The sequence below is a fragment of the Poromitra crassiceps genome (assembly GCF_964638095.1).
Source record: "Poromitra crassiceps genome assembly, chromosome: 2".
NCBI classification, from domain to species: Eukaryota; Metazoa; Chordata; class Actinopteri; order Beryciformes; family Melamphaidae; genus Poromitra; species Poromitra crassiceps.
The window spans coordinates 13,681,223-13,707,726 of NC_139624.1; the positions used below are offsets into that span (position 1 = coordinate 13,681,223).

Sequence of the window (26,504 nt, forward strand, 5' to 3'; positions counted from 1 at the left end):
GGGACACAGGGTTTGTATTATCACAGGAGGAGGACAGAGGGGACGCAGGGTTTGGATTATCACAGGAGGAGGACAGAGGGGACACAGGGTTTGGATTATCACAGGAGGGGGACAGAGGGGACGCAGGGTTTGGATTATCACAGGAGGAGAACAGAGGGGACGCTGCTTTGGATTATCACAGGAGGACAGAGGACACAGGGTTTGTATTATCACAGGAGGGGGATAGAGGGGACACAGGGTTTCACAGGAGGGGGACAGAGGGGACACAGGGTTTGTATTATCACAGAAGGGACAGAGTGTTAACTGTTGGGGTCCTCCACCACAGGGGGAGTGGTTGGGGCCTGTCTGGACTCTCAGAGGAAAGAGACTCTACAGACTCTGTGTGAAAATAGTCAACACAGACAGGCTGAGCAGCAGGCCGACACCCCGTGGAGGACCAGCCTCGGGGTGGGGTCGGAGGTCAAGCCTGCATGGACCACACTGTATAAGGGGCCGTTGACAAAATAGTCCGGGGACTTACAGTGGAGGGTACTACATGGGGCACTGCCACTCAATGCTTTTGTCTCTGTGGTGAACTCTGATGTGAACAGTGGCTGTCCTTTCTGTGGGGTGAGAGGGACAATATGTCACTGCTTCAGAGACTGTGTGAGGCTCAGGCCTCTCTTCAACCTGCTGACTTCTTTCTTTACTTTTCTTGCTACTGTTTTGACTCTTTCTGTCTTTATTTTCTGTTTCCAGTGTGGCAAGAGCAAACAGAGGATGGGGCATATTGTCAATGTCTTGCTGGGGCAGCAAAGATGGCTGTGTACCTTAGCAGGAAGAGGAAAATAGATGCAGAAGTCTAAGTAGGCCTTGTAGTCTTGTTGAAGGCTCTGGTTAGGGTGAGAGTAACCATAGACTTTGAGAACTACAAAAGGATGCAGGACATGGGAGTGTTTCAGAGCAGCTGGTGTCTGGGGGAAGCTGTGTGCAGGCTGGAGGGAGGAGAGCTGCTTTTTAACACACAGCTGGATGAGGAGGGCTTGACAGTGTGTATGATTGTCCATGACTGATCCGTTTTGTTTGATTGGTTGTTTTGTTTAGTTTTTTGGGGGGGTTCTATTGGTTCTGATTTTGTGTTTTGTGAAACTTGTTTGTCCTCTGCCATGATGTACATGTCTTAGGTAGAGGTTTTCATTAAAGGTTTGATAAAACTCAAACGCTCCTGCCCTCTGCTGGTGAGTAATCACACTGAGGAAAGACAGAGATCTGTGTCGTGCCCTTTGGTTAAAAAAAAAAAAAAAAAAAAACTGGTAAATAGAAACGTGTTTGGCACGGGGGAATTGACGGCCCTGAAACTCTGACTACAGGGACACAAACATCTTTTTGCAAGTAGGCTACAATGTCCAAGTTTAGCTCTGTGTGTTGAGCTGAGTGATGCCACTCTTTCAAGTGGAAGTTTGTTCCATCAGCCACAAATTTACATTCTCATGTTTTTTTATTGTTTCTGCTGATTTATTTGATAGTGAAGAAAAGCCTCCACTCACTAACTCACTCTTCAGTCTCTGTTTGTTTATTGAAGCAGCAGCATGTTGTCATTCATATGAATGAGTGCTGCTTTGTCCTTGTTATGTCTTTTTGAACCTGCAGCCTGTTGGCTTCAGCTGCTTTCAGTTGACTTCACCATTTTAGAAACATGTATATTTAAAACCTCCACAGCTCTGAGTGGATTATGAAACATGGTTTCAATCAGGTTTTCTATACAGGAATGTTTTATTTTATATCTACATGTTTTATTCTTTTTTCAGATTGGAGGGCTGCAGCTTGTCAGAGAGCAGCTGTGCTTCTCTGGTCTCAGCTCTGAAGTCCAACCCCTCCTCCCATCTGAGAGAGCTGGACCTGAGTGAGAACTACAGGCTGGAGGAGTCAGCAGTGAAGCACCTGTCTGATCTTCTGGAGAGTCCACACTGCAGACTGGAGACTCTGAGGTCAGATAGGGTTAATTTCACCTGTGTGTGTGTGTGTGTGTGTGTGTGTGTGTGTGTGTGTGGGTGTGTGTGTGTGTGCGCGCGTGTGCATGCTTCTGTGTGTGTGTGTGTGTGTGCGTGCGTGCTTCTGTGTGTGTGTGTGTGTGTGTGCGCACTCGCGCGCGCGTGTGTGTGTGTGTGTGTGCACGTGCGTGCGTGCTTCTGTGTGTGTGCGTGCGTGCTTCTGTGTGTGTGTGTGTGTGTGTGTGCTTGTGTGTGTGTGTGTGTGTGTGTGTGTGTGTGTGTGTGTGTGTGTGTGTGTGTGTCCGTGTGCGTGCGTGTGTGCTTGTGTGTGTGTGTGTGTGTGTGCTGTGGTGGACTTAGTGTTTTGGGGCCTAAGGTGAACACAGGCATGATGGGGTCCTGCACATCCGTTGTTCTCCCCTGGTACCTGAAGCCTCATCATGCTTTTATTTGTTTGAACATAATTAGATGTTATGGGTCTGTTCCAAACTGCCTGTCTCTATCACTTTCTTTTTTCTATGGTGAATTTGAAAAGTTTACCAGACCAACAAATACATGCAAATGCAAATATAGGTTGAAATCGCTTTCCAGGCTCTCTCTCTCTCTCTCTCTCTCTCTCTCTCTCTCTCTCTCTCTCTCTCTCTCTCTCTCTCTCTCTCTCTCTCTCTCTCTCTCTCTTCTCTCTATCTCTCTCTCTCTCTCTCTCTCTCTCTCTCCTGCTCTCCTGCTTGATTTCTTCTGGGGAGGTTCTCACTGGATCCCACAATGTCTTCTGTATTTACCAAGGGAGGAGGTTGGCCAAGAGCTAATGCACCTGCCCAGTAGAACAGCAGCTTTTAGACTCCAGTGGATCCAGAAATGACTTGATGTGAAAAGCTGGGCGGTATGGAGGCAGGTTGCAGAGACACTCTTAAAACAGTTGGAGGTCTGGGCTTGTCACTTGTCTTTGTGAATCCTAACACACTGTCACTCAATGATGTTGCACCTTTTATAGAGGTCTGCTAAGAGTATGATGACTGATGAAGGTGCTGAGAGCGGTGTCTCTCAGCTCTGTGGAGTGGCTGCTGGAGGTGGTTTTTGGGACGAGGCTGGACATCACCACAGCAGCCACGCCAGGACTTTGTGGGACCCTAAAGGCAGCCAAGGTGGTTACCCTGGGGCACCTGGTGGGTCTTGCAGGGAAAGACATCATTGAGGGCCGGGGGCGGTGGCTGAGCGCCTGGGCGTGAGATCGATGCGAGTGGCTGGGCTGATGCTTGGTCAGTACAGGAGTGCCCTGACTGCAGAGGACTGGAAGCTGTTAGAGGAGGGGACAAATGTCTTGCAAATGTCTTGTTGGGGCAGCAAAGATGGCTGTGTGTCTTAGCAGAAAGAGGGAATAGATGCAGACGTCCAAGTAGGCCTTGTAGTCTTGTTGAAGGCTCTGGTTAGGGTGAGAGTAACCATAGACTTTGATAACTACAAAAGGATGCAGGACATGGAGTGTTTCAGAGCAGCTGGTGTCTGGGGGAAGCTGTGTGCAGGCTGGAGGGAGGAGAGCTGCTTTTTAACACACAGCTGGGATGAGGAGGGCTTGACAATGTGTATGAACTCAAACTGTCCTGCCCTCTGCTGGTGAGTAATCACACAGAGGAAAGACAGAGATCTGGGTCGTGCCCTTTGGTTAAAAAATAAATAAAATAAAACTGGTAAATAGAAACGTGTTTGGCACAGGGAATTGACGGCCCTGAAACTCTGATTACAGGGACACAAACATATTTTTGCAAGTAGGCTACAATGTACAAGTTAGCTCTGTGTGTTGAGCTGAGTGATGCCACTCTTTCAAGTGGAAGTTTGTTCCACCAGCCACAAATTTACATTCTCATCTTTTTTTATTTGTTTCTGCTGATTTATATTTATAGTGAAGAAAAGCCTCCACTCACTAACTCACTCTTCAGTCTCTGCTTGTTTATTGAAGCAGCAGCATGTTGTCATTCATATGAATGAGTGCTGCTTTGTCCTTGTTATGTCTTTTTGAACCTGGCAGCCTGTTGACTTCAGCTGCTTTCAGTTGACTTCACCATTTTAGAAACATGTATATTTAAAACCTCCACAGCTCTGAGTGGATTATGAAACATGGTTTCAATCAGGTTTTCTATACAGGAATGTTTTATTTTATATCTACATGTTTTATTCTTTTTTCAGATTGGAGCACATCTGCAGCTTGTCAGAGAGCAGATGTGCTTCTCTGGTCTCAGCTCTGAAGTCCAACCCCTCCTCCCATCTGAGAGAGCTGGACCTGAGTTGGAACACGCTGAAGGAGTCAGCAGTGAAGCATCTGTCTGATCTTCTGGAGAGTCCACACTGCAGACTGGAGACTCTGAGGTCAGATAGGGTTCATTTTACGTGTGTGTGTGTGTGTGTGTGTGTGTGTGTGTGTGTGTGTGCGCGTGCGTGCTTCTGTGTGTGTGTGTGTGCGTGCGTGCATGTGCGTGTGCGTGCTTCTGTGTGTGTGTGTGTGTGTGTGTGCGTGCTTCTGTGTGTGTGTGTGTGTGTGCGCGTGCGTGTGTGCGTGCTTCTGTGTGTGTGCGTGCGTGCTTCTGTGTGTGTGTGTGTGTGTGCTTGTGTGTGTGTGTGTGTGTGTATGTGCGTGTGCGTGCATGTGTGCTTGTGTGTGTGTGTGTGTGTGTGTGTGTGTGTGTGTGCGTGTGCGTGCGTGTGTGCTTGTGTGTGTGTGTGTGTGTGTGTGTGTGTGTGCATGTGTGTGTGTGTGTGGGTGTGTGTGTGTGTGCTGTGGTGGACTTAGTGTTTTGGGGGCCTAAGGTGAACACAGGCATGATGGGGTCCTGCACATCCGTTGTTCTCCCCTGGTACCTGAAGCCTCATCATGCTTATATTTGTTTGAACATAATTAGATGTTATGGGTCTGTTCCAAACTGCCTATCTCTATCACTTTCTTTTTTCTATGGTGAATTTGAAAAGTTTACCAGACCAACAAATACATGCAAATGCAAATATAGGTTGAAATCGCTTTCCAGGCTCTCTCTCTCTCTCTCTCTCTCTCTCTATCTCTCTCTCTCTCTCTCTCTCTCTCTCTCTATCTCTCTCTCTCTCTCCTGCTCTCCTGTTTGATTTCTTCTGGGGAGGTTCTCACTGGATCCCACAAAGTCTTCTGTATTTACCAAGGGAGGAGGTTGGTCAAGAGCCAATACACCTGTCCAGTAGAACAGCAGCTTTTAGACTCCAGTGGATCCAGAAATGACTTGATGTGAAAGGCTGGGCGGTATGGAGGCAGGTTGCAGAGACACTCTTAAAAACAGGTGGAGGTCTGGGTTTGCCACTTGTCTTTGTGAATCCTAACACACTGTCACTCAATGATGTTGCACCTTTTATAGAGGTCTGCTAAGAGTATGATGACTGATGAAGGTGCTGAGAGCGGTGCCTCTCAGCTCGGTGGAGTGGCTGCTGGAGGAGCCTCTGGTTTTTGGGGCGAGGCTGGACATCACCACAGCAGCCACACCAGGACTTTGTGGGACCCGAAAGGCAGCCAAGGTGGTTACCCTGGGCCACCTGGTGGGTCTTGCAGGGAAAGACATCATTGAGGCTGGGGCGGTGGCTGAGCGGCTGGGCGTGAGATTGATGCGAGTGGCTGGGCTGATGCTTGGTCAGTACAGGAGCGCCCTGACTGCAGAGGACTGGAAGCTGTTGCAGGAGGGGGACAAATGTCTTGCAAATGTCTTGTTGGGGCAGCAAAGATGGCTGTGTGTCTTAGCAGAAAGAGGAAATAGATGCAGACGTCCAAGTAGGCCTTGTAGTCTTGTTGAAGGCTCTGGTTAGGGTGAGAGTAACCATAGACTTTGAGAACTACAAAAGGATGCAGGACATGGGAGTGTTTCAGAGCAGCTGGTGTCTGGGGGAAGCTGTGTGCAGGCTGGAGGGAGGAGAGCTGCTTTTTAACACACATCTGGGATGAGGAGGGCTTGACAATGTGTATGAACTCAAACTGTCCTGCCCTCTGCTGGTGAGTAATCACACAGAGGAAAGACAGAGATCTGGGTCGTGTCCTTTGGTTAAAAAAATAAATAAAATAAAACTGGTAAATAGAAACGTGTTTGGCACAGGGAATTGACGGCCCTGAAACTCTGATTACAGGGACACAACATATTTTTGCAAGTAGGCTACAATGTCCAAGTTTAGCTCTGTGTGTTGAGCTGAGTGATGCCACTCTTTCAAGTGGAAGTTTGTTCCACCAGCCACACATTTACATTCTCATCTTTTTTTATTTGTTTCTGCTGATGTATTTTATAGTGAAGAAAAGCCTCCACTCACTAACTCACTCTTCAGTCTCTGCTTGTTTATTGAAGCAGCAGCATGTTGTCATTCATATGAATGAGTGCTGCTTTGTCCTTGTTATGTCTTTTTGAACCTGGCAGCCTGTTGACTTCAGCTGCTTTCAGTTGACTTCACCATTTTAGAAACATGTATATTTAAAACCTCCACAGCTCTGAGTGGATTATGAAACATGGTTTCAACCAGGTTTTCTATACAGGAATGTTTTATTTTATATCTACATGTTTTATTCTTTTTTCAGATTGGAGGGCTTCTTGTCAGAGAGCAGCTGTGCTTCTCTGGCCTCAGCTCTGAAGTCCAACCCCTCCTCCCATCTGAGAGAGCTGGACCTGAGTCACAACAACAAGCTGAAGGAGTCAGCAGTGAAGCACCTGTCTGATCTTCTGGAGAGTCCACACTGCAGACTGGAGACTCTGGGGTCAGATAGGGTTAATTTCACACGTGTGTGTGTGTGTGTGTGTGTGTGTGTGTGTGTGTGTGTGTGTTGTGGTGGACTTAGTGTTTTGTGGGCCTAAGGTGAACACAGGCATGATGGGGTCCTGCACATCCGTTGTTCTCCCCTGGTACCTGAAGCCTCATCATGCTTTTATTTGTTTGAACATAATTAGATGTTATGGGTCTGTTCCAAACTGCCTGTCTCTATTACTTTCTTTTTTCTATGGTGAATTTGAAAAGTATACCGTATGAAATAGCTGCATAAATCTCTCTCTCTCTCTCTCTCTCTCTCTCTCTGTGAAAATTTAGATAGAGCCTTAATTCAGGTACACTCATCCCGCTTTCAGACAGACACGGTTCTGGTTCTGGCTCCGTTCTGGAATCTCAGAACCTTGGTGCTTTCTGGCGAACCAGCCCGTGTTCACACCAGTTTAAGCGGAACCAAAGTGGGAGGACATTATTCGGTAGTCCTTCTTCAGTTTCTTTTTATTTTTTATTAATTATTTGGTCTGGCGTTCGAGTGAACCCAGCCTTGGCCCTCTCTTCTGCAAGTTCAGCATATGACTTGCTCTTTCTTGTACTGCTTGCTAGCTTTTCTTGAGATTCGGTAGATGCCCAAATCGCCACTAAACATTTGGTTTCCTCAGGAGACCACTGCAAATTATTTTTCTCTCTGTTGTCACTGCCTTCTTCTCCTTCCTACTCATTTTCACAGCCTAGAATGAGACGCGCCCACTGATGATGTCACGGTTCCCAAGGAAAACCAACTATTTTTTGGTTCCGCTGAGAACCAACTTTTCAGGTTCCGAACCAATTATTTTTTCGGTCTGAATGCGCCGGCCAGTTCAGATTAGGGTTCTGGAACCGGAACCGGCACGGAGCCCTGCCGGTGTGAAAGCCCTATGAGAATGTGCAGTCTTTAGGTCCAAAACAAGCAGAGGCTCCGATGGCAGTCCAGATGGTGCTGTGGCAGTCCAGGTGGTTCAGTGGCTCGGCTCTGAGAGATGAAGCATAAAGTAATAGTTGTCCTTGCAAAAAGGTTCAGAATTTCTTGGCAGGCGTTCGTACTGACCATACGGTACTACAAGCAGACACTCAATGGAGGTCCCGCCAGATATTTAAAGGCCTCCAGCTGATGAGGACCCAGCTGACGGCAATCCTCCTGATTGGCCACACCCACACCTCCTGGAGCAGCTCACAGCTCCAGCCTACTAGACCTGCACTGATAGAGCATTAAAGGCACAAGGATGGCAGACCTGCCCAGTTGCCATGACACCTGCTTGATGTTTTCTGGGGAGGTTATCACTGGATCCCACAAAGTCTTCTGTATGTACCAAGGGAGGAGGTTGGTCAAGAGCTAATACACCTGTCCAGTAGAACAGCAGCTTTTAGACTCCAGTTGATCCAGAAATGACTTGATGTGAAAGGGTGGGTGGTATGGAGGCAGGTTGCAGAGACACTCTTAAAACAGGTGGTCTGGACTTGTCACTTTTCTTTGTGAATCCTAACACACTGTCACTCAATGATGTTGCAGCCTTTTATAGAGGTCTGCTAAGAGTATGATGACTGATGAAGGTGCTGTGAGCGACACCTCTCAGCTCGGTGGAGTGGGTGCTGGAGGCAGAGGGGTCCTGGGCATCTGGAGGCTCCAGGCCAAGCCACGAAGGAGGCCCCTACCGGTGGCGCCCCGAAGGGGCGCCGCCGGCGGGGTCCCTTCCGGTGGCGCCCCGAAGGGGCGCCGCCGGAAAATTTTTTTACCTTTTTTGGACGTATTTTTGCCATATTTAGAGGCTGTTTGAAGTTACATCCCCCCTCAGATTCAATGGGCATAATCATGCTTCATAATGCATAATGATTATGCTTCATTGACCAGACTTGACCAGAATAGTCACCAGAATAACCAGTCAGTTAGAAGAAGACAATGTGGCAATAGTAATATAAGTATATAGCCTTTAATTAATAAAACATGCTCAGATCACACCAGTGACACCACACACTCAGATGATCACCACATCACAGCCACAGGCAGTCAGGTCATCATGTATGATGTTGGGATGTTGGAACAACCTGGAGAGAGACATTGGAAGAGAGAAGAAGAGAAGGGGACAAGTAAATAACTTAAGGAGGAGAGAGATGACTTCCACTGAAAAATATCTCATTGAATAACTAGAAACATTTGCAATGTAAACCCTTGTGTTGTCTATAAGATGAAAAGATTAGTGTACAACTGTATCCTTAACTTACTGTGTGTGTGTGTGTGTGTGTGTGTGCTGGAGTTTAGCTGTTAATCACAGCCAGGCAGCAGGTCAGTAGATCACAGGGAGAGCAGGTCACATCCTCACAGGCAGTAGGAGATCTGAGCAGGTTACAGCTTCACAGCCAGGCAGGAGGTCAGTAGATCACAGGGAGAGCAGGTCACAGCTTCACAGGCAGTAGGAGATCATAATGTGAGAGCAGGTCACAGCCAGGCAGCAGGTGAGTGAGCATGCACATGGTCATGGAGGTCTGGTCTGGATGCTGACATAATTCTATGTTGAAAGAGAGAGAGAAAAAGGCATGGGCAGGTTTAACACAATGAGAGATGACTTCCACTGAAAAATATATCATTGAATAACTAGAAACATTTGAAATTCAAAACTATTACTTACTGTAGGAGATCTGAGCAGGTTACAGCTTCACAGCCAGGCAGGAGGTCAGTAGATCACAGGGAGAGCAGGTCACAGCTTCACAGGCAGTAGGAGATCTGAGCAGGTTACAGCTTCACAGCCAGGCAGGAGGTCAGTAGATCACAGGGAGAGCAGTGTCTGATTTGTGGTGGGCTCACTGGGTTGCTGCTGCTCTGTGTCACTGACACCACTGTCATCATCATCCGTGGCTGAGGCTCTGACACTTTCATCCTCCTCCTCGTCCAAGTCCGACACCGACTCCCACGTTAACGTAGTAACATCAGCCGCCTGCTGCGCGTCCTCTCTGCCTCTGTCATCATCATCATCATCATCGGTATTATCGGTGGTGGTCACCGTGGGTGACTCGGCTCTGTCACTGTCACTTTTATCCTCCGAGGCGTGGCAGGCGTTCTCCCCGCGCGTTGTGACATTAGCTGCCGCCACAGCACCAGCAGACGCAGGCAGAGGCAGCCTAGAGCTAGCATGGCTGCTAGTGCTAGCGTTGTTGTTAGCTAACTCACGCTCACCTGGTGCTGCTTCAATTAACGTTGCAGCTGCTCGCTGCTCCTCGTCCTCCGTCAAGTCAGCGTTTTTTTTTTAAGAATTTTGTCATCTTGGTCAAACTTTCATTAAACTTCCCCTGTTCCAACTTCCTCTTTTTCTTCTGTGCTCCACTCTGAAAACGCTTCATTGTGTTCTACAACTTCTACTGCGGCTAGCTAGATGCTGCTGATATAAAGCCTCTCTGCCTCTGATACTGACTGACAAGTAAACACACTGAACGTGATAATGCAAGTGGTGGTGTTACAGTGTCACAGTACCGACTGCTCATCACGCAAATGACAACGCTAACTCGATCGATCCCAAGTGGTGGAAATCAAATGAAATAGATCGTCCATATTACTTTGTGAGTGAGAGTGTGAAATGTGGGTGATACAACATGAATGATGATAGTCAGGTTTATTTTTTATATTCGTTTGGATTGACCAGTCCAGAAGAAACGGGGAAGTGTTTGTGGGGGCGGGGGGAGGGGGAGGCCGGTGGTAGGGACGGACTCGGGAGATACTAAAAACGAAATGCTCTGGTCTGCGAGGCCCTCTAGTGGACGAGGCTCCAGGCGGCTGCCTGATCGGCCTGGTGGAAGGACCGCCTCTGGCTGGAGGAGCGAGGCTGGACATCACCACAGCAGCCACGCCAGTACTTTCTGGGACCCTAAAGGCAGCATGTTGTCATTCATATTAATGAATGCTGCTTTGTCCTTGTTATGTCTTTTTGAACCTGCAGCCTGTTGACTTCAGCTGCTTTCAGTTGACTTCACCATTTTAGAAACATGTATATTTAAAACCTCCACAGCTCTGAGTGGATCATGAAACATGGTTTCAATCAGCTTTTCTATACAGGAAGGTTTTATTTTATATCTACATGTTTTATTCTTTATTCAGATTGAGTGACTGCAGGTTGTCAGAGAGCAGCTGTGCTTCTCTGGCCTCAGCTCTGAAGTCCAACCCCTCCTCCCATCTGAGAGAGCTGGACCTGAGTCGCAACGAGGAGCTGAATGGGTCAGCAGTGAAGCTGCTGTGTGATCTTCTGGAGAGTCCACACTGCAGCCTGGAGACTCTGAGGTCAGATAGGGTTCATTTCACGTGTGTGTGTGTGTGTGTGTGTGTGTGTGTGTGTGTGTGTGTGTGTGTGCGTGCGTGCGTGTGCGTGTGTGTGAGCGCGCGTGCTTCCGTGTGTGTGTGTGTGTGTTTGTGTGTGTGTGTGTGTGTGTGTGTGCGTGCGTGCTTGTGTGTGTGTGTGTGTGTGTGCGTGCGTGCGTGCTTCTGTGAATGAATGAATGAATGAATGAATGAATGAATGAATGAAAATTTTATTTACGTGTCAGGACAATTTACATGACCCATCCCACATGGGATTATCAGACACATCAACATACAGTTATTTCCATATCTATTACGGTGCTTGAACAATACAAAACCGTACAAACACACACAGCAGCACGCGGCATCAGCAGCAAAACACAGATTTAACTACAATGTGTATTAAGTAAAATATATGAATTATCTATCATATGTCATCCTTTTCCTCCTATCCCACGCATGAGAGATATATTCGGAAAAAGCAAAGATGTTATCAAAAAGAAATTCAAGTATGGCACCTTCTTCAAAATCTAACAGGTTTAACTCAGGGGAGTGAACTTTTTTAAATAGTATCTCTCGTAAGTCATGATATAAAGGGCAGTACAAAATAAAATGAAATTCATTCTCCACTTCCATCAACTCACAATATTCACAAATCCTATCCTCCTCCGCCGTCCCTCTGTATCTGCCTGTTTCAATATGTAAAGGCAGAATACCACATCGTAACTGAGCACATAAGGACCTCTTACTTTTAGGTAAATTAAACATCACATATTTTTCACATTTAAATTCATTTTTAAATAAACAGTAAGTTCTTAATTTTGGCTTCTGCCATAGTTCTTCAGTCCAAGATTGTAACCAGTTAGCGCGGATCTGAGATTTAAACGACTCTACATTTATACACATTCTTTGAGAGTAATATTCTCCAAAACCACACTCCTGAAACAAGTCATACATATCTGAGACCCACTCCCCTTCAACAGACAAGTCCCAGAAGAAAATCTGACTAGCAACCCTATTGGATGGTAGGTCCAGCAATCTATTCCAGAGGTTCACCATACTGATTTTCCATCTGACCACACAAGGGTCCCACCCCATTTCTCCACTAACTGCTGGAAGAGGAGCATATTTATGAAGACCCAAAAAAAAGCGAATTGCCCGGTTCTGGATACGCTCGCTTAACAGAAAACGTTTACCGCCCCAAATACCAGAAACATAATCTAACACAGGGCATACACAGGAGTGATACAGTTTTGAATAAGTAAGATAGCCCAAGTCCCTCAGAACTTTGGTCTTACCTATAACACCTCCTAGAGCCCTGCTTGCAGAGTCTGCCAACATAGAAACACCAGGCAAAAAAGACAAGTGGTCATCCAAAAATAAACCAAGGTACTTATATTTGTCAGTGAATTCAAGCTGTGTGTCACCAATAGAAAACACAAACTGACTTCTTGCGACACCCGGCTTTCTGAAGTGCATTATTTGTGTCTTCCTTTGGTTAACACACATCTTCCACCTGTTACACCACTCGTTAACACAATTCAACATCACTTGCAGATCTTCTTCACATTCTGAAAGCAAAATAATATCGTCTGCATAAAGAAGGATGCTTAAGAGTACCTGGCCACATGAAACCCCTTTCCCCAGCTGTTTAACTTCTCTAGCCAAATCGTGTGTGTGTGGGTGTGTGCGTGTGCGTGCTTCTGTGTGTGTGTGTGTGTGTGTGTGTGCGTGTGTGTGTGTGTGTGTGTGTGTGTGTGTGTGTGTGTCTGTGTGCGTGCGTTCGTGCGGACTCGGGGCCTGTCTGATTCTCAAGTGAATGAGCTTTATAGGTGGCATTTCTAGGTAAGAAGTTGTAATTAGTCTGTCTGAAACCAGTTTGATACATAAGTTCACTGAATTTGCAACCTTTCTATGTACCTGGTTATGGATAATTTTCGAGGAACCATAGCATGCACACTTTGGTGGGTTAGGGTATCCCATGATACCTTGCGACTCTTACAACCGACGAAGAAGAACGAAGCAAGCCCAGCGAGCCCCTAATGGCGACGACCACAAAGCCGACCGCATCAGAAAAAAGTGAAACAATTGTTGGCTAAATAACAAACATATTTCACTTTCTTTTCGTTTTTATTCTAGAATAGTCAATAACGTCAGCCTTTACTTAAATTTAGTGCAGTCAGATGTTTGTAGAGTGTCAGGAAAGTCACTTTTGAATTATAGTAGGAAGCATCTTACCTGACGGTGTTCTGGACAGCAGCCACTAGGTTGCTAATATAACTAACGTTAGAGAACTCGCTCCGCCCGCCCCAAAGCAGGACTACACAGCCAGGATGATAGCAGCATTGCAGACCTTCAAGTGTAAGTGGAGTTCGTTTTAACTGTGCTTTATTAAATGATAAGCTGTCATTACTTCGCATTTGTAGCGTTTGTAACATTTTCGTTCGCTGGGTTTTACGCTTTTAATTTGAAGGCGGAAAGGGGAAATGGTGTATTCGTAGATTGAATTAGGCTCGTTTGAGATGAGCAAATTCTGCGCAGATTCGACCAGCGCCTTGCTTGCCCCGTTGCATGATGGTTAGAAAAGTTGTCTGACTTGCTCTGCCTGCCCGACTGCGTGAGCCACGGGACTCTCGTGAGAGCGAGGCGGGCGCAGATTTGGAGCGAGGCGTCGCAGTTGCTCCCCACCAACTGTGCCCGACTGTGGATGACAGAGGATGACGAGAAACGCATCAAGCTGAGCGCCCATTGGTTCAACACAAGTGCATCACAAACCCACAGTGAAGTGTAGAAACTTCAATTTTATATATATTCCAAGCTGTCACTCCATATTTTACATAAATACCACCTGTAATGCCTACATAAAAATAAAAATAAGGAATCTGAAGGGCTGTGTCATTTGAGCAGTGAGTGTGGGTGGAGCTAATGCATGTTTTAATTTGTTTACAAACCGCTGTTAAACAAAACTGTAGAAGAAGAAAAGCAGCAGTGAGTGTGCTGCGGGGGTGTGTTCGACTTGTTGACGCCTCGCCTGACTACGCTCGGCTGCTCTCGTCTGCTTTCCAGGCGAAGCGGCAGTCAACTCAAACGAGCCTATTGACACTGGTCTGTCAATTCTATCAGTTCATATGTACCATTTGTACGGGAATATCGCCCAGCCCTACTGGTAAATAGAAACGTGTGTGGCACGGAGAATTGACGGCCCTGAAACTCTGATTACAGGGACACAAACATCTTTTTGCAAGTAGGCTACAATGTCCAAGTTTAGCTCTGTATGTTGAGCTGAGTGATGCCACTCTTTCAAGTGGAAGTTTGTTCCACCAGCCTCAAATTTACATTCTCATCTTTTTTTATTTGTTTCTGCTGATTTATATTTATAGTGAAGAACAGCCTCCACTCACTAACTCACTCTTCAGTCTCTGCTTGTTTATTGAAGCAGCAGCATGTTGTCATTAATATTAATGAGTGCTGGTTTGTCCTTGTCATGTCTTTTTGAACCTGGCAGCTTGTTGGCTTCAGCTGCAGTTGACTTCACCATTTTAGAAACATGTACATTTAAAACCTCCACAGCTCTGAGTGGATTATGAAACATGGTTTCAATCAGGTTTTCTATACAGGAATGTTTTATTTTACATCTACATGTTTTATTCCTTATTCAGATTGAGTCACTGCAGGTTGTCAGAGAGCAGCTTTGCTTCTCTGGCCTCAGCTCTGAAGTCCAACCCCTCCTCCCATCTGAGACAGCTGAACCTGACTGGCAACTACAACCTGGTGGAGTCAGCAGTGAAGCACCTGTGTGATCTTCTGGAGAGTCGACACTGCAGCCTGGAGACTCTGAGGTCAGACAGAATTTTTTAATGATGTGCTGACATGAATATTATAAGAATATTGTGGCGAAACTTAATTCTATATAGAGTCATTTAATCTGAAATCAGACTTAGGACTCGCATTGTCTTCCTATTGTTTTCACACATCCCTGGTCTCTTCAAATGAATGAAGATGAACTTTGGTGATGATATTCTCCATTGTTTTAAAGACACAGGGCTCCACATGGCTCCAAAATGGACTCCATCATCTATGGAGGACAAACTTTGATGTCAGAGTTTTTGAGGCAATGAAGGAATTTAAAATATGATAATTAATGTGTTAATTACACAGAACGTTCAGAGCACATACTATTACACATCATATGTTGCAGTGAAACAAGCTATTAGCCTTTGGTTCTTCTCAATGTCAGTTCTTTGGTCAAATCAGATGAGGTGTGTGACGATACGAGATAGATATTAGAAGGTTTTCATAGAACACCAACGCTTCTACAGGCAGGAAAACTGACTGGAGGAGCCTTTCATCCTCAACCACATCAATGGCTACTTTTCTCACTGATGGTGGTGGAGGGCGCTGTTGCCTCATAGCAAGAAGATGCTAGGTTCATTTCACCAGCCACCGTGTGTGTGTGTGTGTGTGTGTGTGTGTGTGTGTGTGTGTGTGTGTGTGTGTGTGTGTGTGTGTGTGTGTGTGTTTATTTGTTTCTACTGATTTTATTTTATAGTGAAGAAAAGCCTCCACTCACTAACTCACTCTTCAGTCTCTGCTTGTTTATTGAAGCAGCAGCATGTTGTCATTAATATGAATGAGTGCTGGTTTGTCCTTGTTGTCTTTTTGAACCTGGCAGCCTGTTGGCTTCAGCTGCTTTCTACAGGTTTTCTACACAGGAATGTTTTTTTTATATCTATCTAAAAGTGTATAGATGACTTACAACACATTTGTATGTTAACATAACATTTATTAATCATCTACAAATGTGTATTCATGTTTTGTAAATGATTAGTTCATCATTACCTAATGGCTTATAAATGACTTATGACTGAACATTATTATAAAGTGTTACCAATGATTTTTTCGAGATGTCTATGGAGAAAATGAATGGGGAACTTACTTCCGGGGCACAAAACGTCAAGAAAAGTCACGTGACTGTCGAGCTCTATAGGGTAGAGACCACAGTGACACTCCCCCTGTATAAATAAGGGTAAAAGGTAAAAAAAGAAACAAAATCCTGCTATTCTGCTTCTTTCAATATGACCTGAATGCAGCAGAAAACTAGCAGCCAGACTGAGAAGCTGAGGAATCTGTTTGATGTTGAATGTTGGATATGAGTGGGATTGTGGGAATCCTTCATACGGAATGTTATTAAATGTCCATGGTTCCATCATCAAAGATAATCTGCTGATCTGACTTATTCTCTGTTTATTCCTCCAGTGTGCGAGAACATGCAGATCCGTCGTCTAACCCAGGTGTGAGGAAGTGTATTTAGTTTGATTCATGAAAACAAAGCAACACACATTCTACTATTGAGATGCAAAGTCCATCTACAGCACAGTATGTGAAATCCATGATTTCAGATCCTACTGTGAATCAGGATGATGGCTGATATCATGCGTGGCAAGCTGCTAAGAAATGGACCGTCAATAAATCAACAAACAGAACAGGTGTATTAGATGAGAAGCTGCTGCTATATTGTGTCTTGTTCTCTCCATCAGATGCCTGTGAACTCACACTGGACCCAAACACAGCACACAGAAACCTCCTTGGCGGATCCTCTCTAACCCTGACCAATGTACTTGAATTAAACAGGGATATCGTGAGTATTTTTGCTAGCTTTATAGCACACTACTACAAGTTTGTATCTAAAACAACCAACTAATATTTTTACCTGTCTGTTTTCTAGGCCCAAACTAACTTCATACCAGAACTGTTAACCGAATCGCCGAACACTTTATACAGGTAATTATAATAAGATCATTCTATTTTTGGAAGAAATTCTGTCAAGGCGTTCTTGAGATATCACGTTAACAAGCTTGAAAATGGCCTTCATGAGGTCACAGTGACCTTAACCTTTGTCCTTTGACCAGCACAATCAAATTAGTTCATCCTTGAGTCCAAGTCGACGTTTGAGCCAAAGTGGAAGAAATTCCATCAAGCCGTTCCTGAGATATCGTGTTAACGAACTTGGGAATGGTGTTCGTGAGGTCACAGTGACCTTGAACGTTGGCGTTTGACCACCGAAATCTAATCAGGTCATCCTTGAGTCCAAGTCGACTTCCATCAAGGCGTTCCTCAGATATCGCGTTAACGAATATCGGACGTACCGTCGGACGTACGGACGGACAACCCGAATCCTTAATGCCTCCGGCCTTGCTATCGCCGGCGGAGGCATAAAAATACCAGGAATTACTTTCCCTGTTTAGGAAGCAAAGGGGGTGATGGCCGGGAGACTGTGTACAGCTAAAAATCACTGCATAACAGATGAATACCACAGTACCACAGGGATGACGTACATTTTGTAGACCAGCTCGCCATAGACAATGGGATTTTTGTATGGGGATTTTGATTAAAGTCGAGCTAAAATGAGATTCTGGGGGTCTGTGATTCTTTATCATGACGTATTCCAACTGAAACAGGGTAGAGAGGTGGTGACATAGCATGTGGAGGAGTTTGATTTGACCGTTGGAAAGTAAGCGTGTCTGCGATTAATGTAGGAACTGGAGTTGGCGTTGGCCATTCCTGACGCTTGAATGCTGCGTAGAGCATGTTCTGACCCAAATCAGAGTGGGATCCATAATAATGTGATGATCTGTGCCTCAGGAGAGCACTCCGCACTGGACACCGCAAAGAATGTATTTTACAGGACAAATCTGAAACCTACCGGTCACGTTTCAATAAGAGCCCACGTACAAACACAATATAATATAATAAATACAGCCCCGTGGAGTGCTGCACAGTGCGAGCTCCCAGGGCAGAGGACCAGGTGGCAGAGGACCAGGTGGTAGCTGCCTCCGGGCGGACAGCCGTTTCCAAGCCTAGGAGTGCTGGCTGCCCGCCTTGAAGTGTGCGTCGAGCCGTGGTACTGTAAATAGCTATATTCCTGGAATGGGAGTTTAACAAGCCAGTTACATGTCATTTGTACTCTACATTGAATTAAGACATTACCGTTCGTTTTATTTTGTATTTTACGTACTTATTGGCATTATTGGCATATTAACATTTATGGGCTAGAACAGGGGTCACTAATAGGCGGACCGCGGTCCGAATCCGGATGGAGACGCCATTCCAGACCTATAAGATGTTATTATATTGAGATTTTTCTTCAATGTTGCAGTGTTTTGTATTTTTAAATGGCGCAGCTTTTCTGGCTATTCTAGCATTTACGGTACTGGTTTGGAGTCCCACGTGACGCTACTCGGCCAATGAAATGTACATTCCAGCCATTCCAAGATTCCTCCGTGCGGGTCCGCTCTGCTTGTCACAGCTGTGTCAGTGAGCAGCGATACACACACACGGTGGAGAAATAGGTGAGAAGAAGTATGGCGTGCTCTAAAAAGAGAAAAGTGGACACAGAGAACTGAGTTTTTAATGAAGAATGGACAGATTTGTACATGTTTATCCTCCCCATGGGCAGTTCAAAGCCTGTCTGTCTGATCTGCTGTGAGAGCGTGGCACTTATTAAAAGCGGCAATGTGAAAAGAAGAGCTTTGTGGAAAAATAAATCAAATACCCATGTCTGCATCTTCAGCTACAAAGACAACAGAAATATTAAGCCAGGATGTGCTAGCACAGCTGGATGAAGCAGTTCATAAGACACCATGCATAAGCTTAGCTGTAGATGAGTCTACTGATGTGTCTGACAATGCCCAGCTGTTAATGTATGTAAGGTTCTTCAACAAGGAGAAAAAAGAGTTATGTGAAGACCTGTTAGGTGTGACATCCCTTCACACCAGTACAAGAGGAGAGGACATCTACCTGGCCATAAAGGAGATGTTAACCAAGAGGGGAATAGAGCCAAAACAAGTGATTTCCATTACCACAGATGGAGCCCCTGCCATGGTAGGGAGAGAGAAAGGAGCTGTGGCAAGAATGAAAGAGGACAATCCTGAGCTCATCTCTTACCATTGCATCATTCAACAATCAGTCCTGTGCTCCAGCCTGTCAGATGAGTATGCTGAGGTGATGAACACAATGATGAGAATGATTAACTTTCTTAGGGCATCCTCTTCTCACCAGCATCGCCTGCTCAGGGAATTCCTCAGAGAAGTTGAAGCAAATGCTGATGATCTTCTGCTCCACAATAATGTAAGATAGCTCAGCAAAGGCAAGGTGTTGGAGCACTTTTGGTCCATCTGACAGTAAATCACAGCTTTTTTGGCACAGCTGAAGAGCCAGAAGGCCACATCATTTTCTCTCTTTTCGGAAGATGAGAAGAAGATGGATATTGTAGCTTTTCTTTTTTTCCAGATTTTTTATCCCCATTTTTATCCCCCATTAGTGCTAATTTATATTTATCCTGGTTGCTGCTCCACTCTCTGCCGATCTGGGGAGAGCCGAAAACTGGCTCCATGCTTCCTCCGAGACATGGGCAGTTAGCCAGCTGCTTCTTTTCACCTGACAGGGGAAGCTTCACCGGTAGGACATAGCACGTGGGAGGATCACGCTATTCCAACGAGTTCCCCTCCCTCCGAACAGGCGCCCTTCACGACCAGAGGAGGCACCACATCAGCAACCAGGATTTTGCATGTTTTGGTGAAGGGGTTCCTATATGAAGGAAACCCCCAGGAGGCACGGGGAGAACATGCAAACTCCACACAGAAGGGCCCTTTTGACGACCCCACCCGGGCGGTGGGCACTCGAGGACATGGGGACGGGCACGCATTCCTTCAGCGTTCACAGCGTCCCACGTGGGAATCGAACCCACGACCTTCTAGCTGTGAGGCGACGGCGCTTACCACTGCACCACGGTACCCCCCGATATTGTAGCTTTTTTGGTTGAATGAACTGAATGTAAAGCTACAGGGCAAGGACAATTCAGTTTGTGACCTGATGACAGAGGTCAACTCCTTTCAGAGGAAACTTGAGGTGTTCAATTAAGACCTGCAGGGAGACTGTGCACACTTCACACCAGTGCAGAAACAGGTCCACGGAGAGAGAGATGTTTCTCATTTTGTTGACTTTGTTGACAAGCTGATTGTAAACTTCAGCAAGCGTTTCGACAGCTTCAGCCTTGGACAGCAGCTCACCCTGTTCATTCAGAACCCATTCCTCATCAAATATGTCAGGGGGTTCTCAAAGGAAGTCATACAGCACTTCAAGTGGGCAAATGCCGGGCCTCTCCAGATGCAACTGATCGATCTCCAGGCAGACGTGGCCTTGAAAGAGTTTTTTGGAGGAACTGCCCATGCCACTTTCTGGCTGAAACTGGTCTCAGAGACAGCTTTCCCAGGCCTGAGGAAAGTAGCACTGTACATCTTAACCATGTTTGGCTCCACATACAGTTGTGAGACAGCTTTCTCCACTATGAACATCATCAAAACCAAATATGGTTCCAGGCTCACCAATGAGCACCTCCACATGTGTATGAGAATGGCCCTGACACCATTCCAGCCCAGATTTAAAATCCTGGCAGGACAAGCAAGAGCTCACTTCTCTCACTCAAGAGAAAGAATGAGAGGTGTGTGTCTGTGTCTGTGTCTGTCTGTCTGTCTGTCTGTCTGTCTGTCTCTGTGTGTGTGTGTGTGTGTGTGTGTGTGTGTGTGTGTGTGTCTGTCTCTGTCTCTGTCTCTGTGTCTATAGGTGCTTTCACACCGGCATTGAAAGCCGCAAAATGCACGGAAAATAGGATCCGCGCCTCCGATGTGAAAGTTTTGAACGCGCGTTTTTGGGTAATTGTTGTACGCCTTTTGTCCCGCAAGCCGACCTAGTCACAGTGCCGGGTTAGCAGGTAACCCGCCTCCACTTGAAAGCGTAGGAGCAGCAAGCCGGAACAGTGCAAATGCTCAGCTCATTCATAAAAAAATTACAGGGGAAATCACCTCATGCAGCAAGAAAGACAGTGAAAGTAAAAAAAAAGTAGCCTATAGCCTATAATCATGCGCCAGGAGGAATGCTCCTTGCCTGTAAGTAGGTTAGGCTTTATGCTCAAACGATGTTGACATTAGTAGCCTAGGTAAAATTAATGGATATAATAATACGCTTCAGAGGACTATAGCTGTCTGTGGCGAGTTGGTCTGAAGATATTCCCTCTGGAAACCAGCTCCAGAACTGCAATCTGTCTAGCTAGTCACTTGTGCATTCCCTTACAAAAACTACTAACTTTATAGTAGTCTATAGGCTACTATTCCCCCGACGAACGTTATGCAGACTGCAGCTGTTTGATATGCGGGCGTCGTCTTTCAGAACGGCCCCTAATTATTTGATGGGAATTAGCCTTGTAGCCTACCTAATAGGCTACATGATGGTGTGTCTGTGATGCATAAAGTCGATCAGATGAATATTGAAAGCCTTGTTACCATGCTGCATGTGGACAACACTTTCGTGTTTTATCAGTTTGCCGCAGCAGCACGCTGCTGCACCTCGTTGGCTGGCGTACATCAGCGATGTTTGGTTGTTGAATGAATTCGTTCATCATACAGTAGCCTAGGCACTAACCTATGAAAATATTCATTTGGGCGAGGAGCTGGGTGGAAATGCCTCCGCTCGCCCTTCAATCCGGGAGGGGTGGATGTCACTTTGAAAGCACACCCCAGGACGGGAATGTGGCGGTGCTGCTTGGCTGCGTGTGAAAGCAATTTCTGTGGCGAGGCTGCCAGTTTTGCGGGCCTTTTGAACTGTAATTTTGCACGATCTGTGTGTGAAAACGGCTTATGTCTGTGGCTGGCTGGTCTCCCTCCCTCCCAGTACAACTACTGTCCCCAGGCTGCAAAAGTATGACTTCTTAGTCAGCTAGTCATTTATTCTCAGAACAGAAGAGGAGTAAGCTGTTCAATTGTTCAAATAAATATGTTGAGATTGTTTTGGTTGAGATAAGACTGCAAAAACCAGAAAAAGGGAAACTCAAGCTGCTACTTTTTTTTCTTAAGCACTTTATTTTAAGATACACATTTTCAAAAGCTTTCTGCTATGTGTTTTAAATGCAGCCCTTATTTTACTTGAAACTAAGAATTATTTATTATTTGAGTATTTTAAAATCCCTCCAGGTAAATGTGAAAAATGAGTTGATTGAGTATCACAGTGTCCCTGAACACAAAGTTTGCTGTTTCATACACTTTTGCAGCAAGCTTATTTCAAGCATCATCATCATCATCATCTTCATCGTCATCGTCATCATCATCAGTATATAAAAGTGAGCTAGGCTTTCTCTGTCCCACTAATGACATCATCAGTGATGTCATAAATCCACACACACACACACACACACACACGGCTATAGTTCAGTGATGTCACTGACATCACTGATGTCATCAATTATGTCATCAGTGATGTCATACATAGGCATTGTGACATCATTGTGACATCACTGATAATGTCATCAGTGACACACACACACACGAGAGCGAGAGGGGGAGAGACTGAGGGAGAGAAAATGATGAAGAGAAAGAGGGAGAGGGGGAGAGAGACAGGGAGAGAGAGGCGGAGACAGAGAGGGAGAGAGAGAGGGAGACATTGCGCATCCGCCAATAGGGCAGGGGAGGCCATGCAACAACCGAGCTGCAGGGCGATCAGTTTTATTGTTACTTTTGGACTTTTTAACTAACAGAATCCAGCAGGTTTTAGTGAATGGACACATGTCCAATTTATTGTTTTCAAGTACTGGCTCGCCCCAGGGTTGTGTTCTTTCTGCCCTGCTTTTTATTTTGTTCACAGACCTCTGCAGGTCTTTCCAGGAGGGCAGTCTCCTTGTGAAGTACTCTGATGACACTGCCCTACTGTCTCTTCTTCAGGGCTCAGAGTCTGATCATGGAGATGCCCTTCCTGCCTTTGTCAAATGGTGCGATGACAACTTCTGTAGGCGCCAAATGGGTCATGGTTTGTTTCTTGTATGATTATTTGAGTGTAATATTGTATGTGTCCAGGGGGCGTCGCTGTGACGACTACCTGGGCTCAGGTAAGCTATTTAATGCTCTTTCCACTGGGTGTCGTTAGGTGTTTGAACCCGGAAGGGCGAACGGTTTTTACCGCACTGCGTGCTCTCGTGCCGGTAATGTTTGTGCTACATTTGCTTTCTGTAGAAAAGAACTTTGCTGTATTCATATCGGTGAAATGGAATAAATGGATGGGTTCCGAACATCAAGGACAAGCCTTCTTCGTCGTTCTTATACAGCACTCAGTGCAATGTTATCGTATATATTAACATCAGCACAGCTAGCGAGTCAGCCACAACTCAACCCGGTAATTCAAGCACCTCGGTGGCTTACAGTATAGGGCTGTGAGCCTGCCTCAACATTAGTAAAAACCGTGCCAAGTTCACAACCGGACTTTGTTACTTGTTCCGTGGACACGTTGGTAGCGTTGTACACGGGAGGACAGCTGCCGTGGATAGGCCGGGTGGCTGCCTGGATCTCGGCAGCGCTGCTAACGCTATTTGGATTAGCTTGAATGCTACGTCAGGCAACCGGAGGAGGACCGGGACAGCTGCTCGGACAGGCCGGGGTAGCTTCCAGGATCTCGGCTGGCGTTGCGGGTGCTGCGTCAGTCAACCGAACCGGAGGAGGGCCACGTGAGCTGCCGCGGACAGGCCGGGGTAGCTGCTTGGTGCTCGGCCTCTTGGCTACGGAGGAGGACGTCTGCATCCGTCTGTCTGCATACATCCATAGGGGGTGGCTACAGTGTTAATGCTCTTAGCATCTCACCTGTGGATTATCTCTTAGCACATTGGATTTTGAGGTATTGACATGTTACTTTTCGTTTTGCATTGACTGTTGTTCTTTACGGACTGACCGACTTGTCGTTTCGTTATGGGAGACGTGAGCGTGCCTCCGGAAGAGACTGCAGGGACTTGTGTGCAAGCCGCTAGTAAACCTGCTAGTGTGATTAGCGATTTTGAGACACAAAAGGGAAAAAATGAAGCTTTGTTTAAAGGAAAAATGCGTTGTAATTATGATTATATGTTTAATGCAAACAGGTGGGTTTCACATAATGCACTTGAAAAATGTAATGATAATGAAGGTAATGTATTTGAAAATGGTCATGTTGTTGTGCAGGACGTTACTCCTACTGACTGTAAACGCTCCAGTGGTAATGGTGCTAGGTCCAGCACCATATCCAAAATGATAATTCAGACAGAGGCTGAAAGGGCAGTACTTGTGATCTGTGCAGCAGCTTTAAAGAAGAAGCATGCTCAGGAGGACGAAGCAAGGGTGCTGAGAAGGCAAGCCTTGGAGGAGCGGCAACTACAGCTGAAGAGGAAGTTGGAGCAGCTCGATATTGACACTGAGCTAGCTGTTTGTGATGCTAAGCTGGCAGTGTTTCGTGCAGCTGAGCACAAACGTTCCTCTCGAGCGTCCTCAAAGAGGAACACACCACCACAACCACCAACACAGCAGCCGCAGCAACCCTCACAACCACAACCACCAACACAGCAGCCGCAGCAACCCCCACAATCACCACCACCACAGGCCGATCTGCAGCAGGAGAAGGTCGGTGAGGTCTACGCCTCCATGAGAGAGTCGAACTCGCGGGAGGAGGGGGCCGTCGTTGAGTTTGAGGCCTCCACGAGGGAGGAGGAACCGCAGCAGGAGGCGGCGGTGATCTGTGAGGTTCTGGAGGAGGAACCACAACAGGAGCGGGAGGTGGCAGCTGTCTGTGAGGTTCTGGAGGAGGAACCACAACAGGAGCGGGAGGTGGCAGCTGTCTGTGTGGTTCTGGAGGAGGAACCACAGCAGGAGCGGAAGGAGGATGCCCACCAGGCCGACCTACAGCAGGAGCGAGAGGCGGCGCTCGGTGAGGCAAACCCACAACAGGAGCGGGAGGAGAAGCCACATCAGGTGTTGGAGGAGGCTTTTAGTGACGTTGAAGCTTCCATGGCTGAAAAGGAGTGGTGCCAGGACCGCTCACTTCTTCCAGCCAGCCCAACCTGCTGCGACGGAGAGGCGATGGAGCAGCCGGCCTCTCGTCGTTTGGCAGTGCTACAAGAGAAGGAGCAACATTCTCGCCCCCCAGAACGCTGTCTTCAGCTGGAGGAGAGATGCACCGTGGAGCTGGACAGTATGTGCTTTGACCTTAAACCTCCTTAGTTGTCTTTCATTAATTCATTTGGCTCCTTTGGTTTATTTTGTGTAATTGTTCATGACCTCCTGTCATTCCCAATTAGGAGCGGGTATGTAGGCGCCAAATGGGTCATGGTTTGTTTCTTGTATGATTATTTGAGTGTAATATTGTATGTGTCCAGGGGGCGTCGCTGTGACGACTACCTGGGCTCAGGTAAGCTATTTAATGCTCTTTCCACTGGGTGTCGTTAGGTGTTTGAACCCGGAAGGGCGAACGGTTTTTACCGCACTGCGTGCTCTCGTGCCGGTAATGTTTGTGCTACATTTGCTTTCTGTAGAAAAGAACTTTGCTGTATTCATATCGGTGAAATGGAATAAATGGATGGGTTCCGAACATCAAGGACAAGCCTTCTTCGTCGTTCTTATACAGCACTCAGTGCAATGTTATCGTATATATTAACATCAGCACAGCTAGCGAGTCAGCCACAACTCAACCCGGTAATTCAAGCACCTCGGTGGCTTACAGTATAGGGCTGTGAGCCTGCCTCAACAACTTCCTTCATCTTAATGTGGCTAAAAGACCAAGGAGTTAATTATTGACTTTAGGAAAAACTGTGACAAACCAAAAGCTAGCATCATACATGGTGTGGATGTTGAAATCGTAGAGACATACAAATATCTAGGAACAGTGTTCGACTCTCAACTCAAGTTCGAGGCGAACACAGAGTCTATTGTCAAGCGTGGTCAGCAAAGAATCCACTTAATGCGAAAACTCAGTTCCTTTAATGTCTGTAACACCATTCTTTGTAATTTTTACCAATCTTTTATTGAAAGTCTTTTAACTTTTTCATTTATTTGCTGGTTCAACGTGTTGTCTGTGAAGGACAGGAATAGCCTAAACGCTATAGTCAAGGTCTGCTCCAGGATTATTGGAGTCGAGCAGAATAACCTGTGCTCCATCTGGGAGAAACGTGTGGTACAGAAGGCAAAAAAGATCATCAGACAATCTAGCCACATTTTGTCCAGTGAATTTGCTCTGATGCCCTCAGGCCGGTGCTACTATGCGCCCCCTAGGAGAACTAACCGGTACTCCAAGTCTTTCTTCCCTTCAGCTGTCAGGCTGTTAAACACAGACAGTAGTCATTTTAAATGAATGCCTTCACTTATACAGTGGTAGACGGATCAATAAGCGTGCCTTACCGCAAGCTGTGTATTGACGCGCGGCGGCATTAAAACTAATTGAGGTGTAGTTGCACCGTTGACCACCAGGTGTCATCTGTGAGCATCCTTGAGATCAAGTGTTGAATGTGACACAATAGGGCGCGCCGGGAAGAAAACAAAAGGTAATTACGGCAGCTAAATAGGCCCCAATATAGCGTTAAAATAAAATAAAAATGTAGGCTATCATGCAAAAAGTAGCCTGTAATGTTA

The 26,504-nt window shown here is 46.2% G+C and overlaps 1 protein-coding gene across 1 annotated transcript in view; it reads left to right on the forward strand.

The window, feature by feature from the left end:
* Positions 1-797: 797 nt before the first annotated feature.
* The window catches only part of LOC310798453 (NACHT, LRR and PYD domains-containing protein 1-like), a gene marked incomplete at both ends in the record, with an annotated part of 64,876 nt that continues 39,169 nt past the window's right edge, over positions 798-26,504 (forward strand). The window contains 9 exons of the mRNA XM_083660998.1: positions 798-805; positions 1,788-1,967; positions 4,155-4,334; positions 6,541-6,717; positions 10,843-11,022; positions 14,700-14,879; positions 16,297-16,331; positions 16,578-16,678; positions 16,766-16,821. Of these exons, the coding sequence (XP_083517124.1) occupies positions 798-805; positions 1,788-1,967; positions 4,155-4,334; positions 6,541-6,717; positions 10,843-11,022; positions 14,700-14,879; positions 16,297-16,331; positions 16,578-16,678; positions 16,766-16,821 (1,097 nt within the window). The remainder of the gene's footprint in view (positions 806-1,787; positions 1,968-4,154; positions 4,335-6,540; positions 6,718-10,842; positions 11,023-14,699; positions 14,880-16,296; positions 16,332-16,577; positions 16,679-16,765; positions 16,822-26,504) is intronic.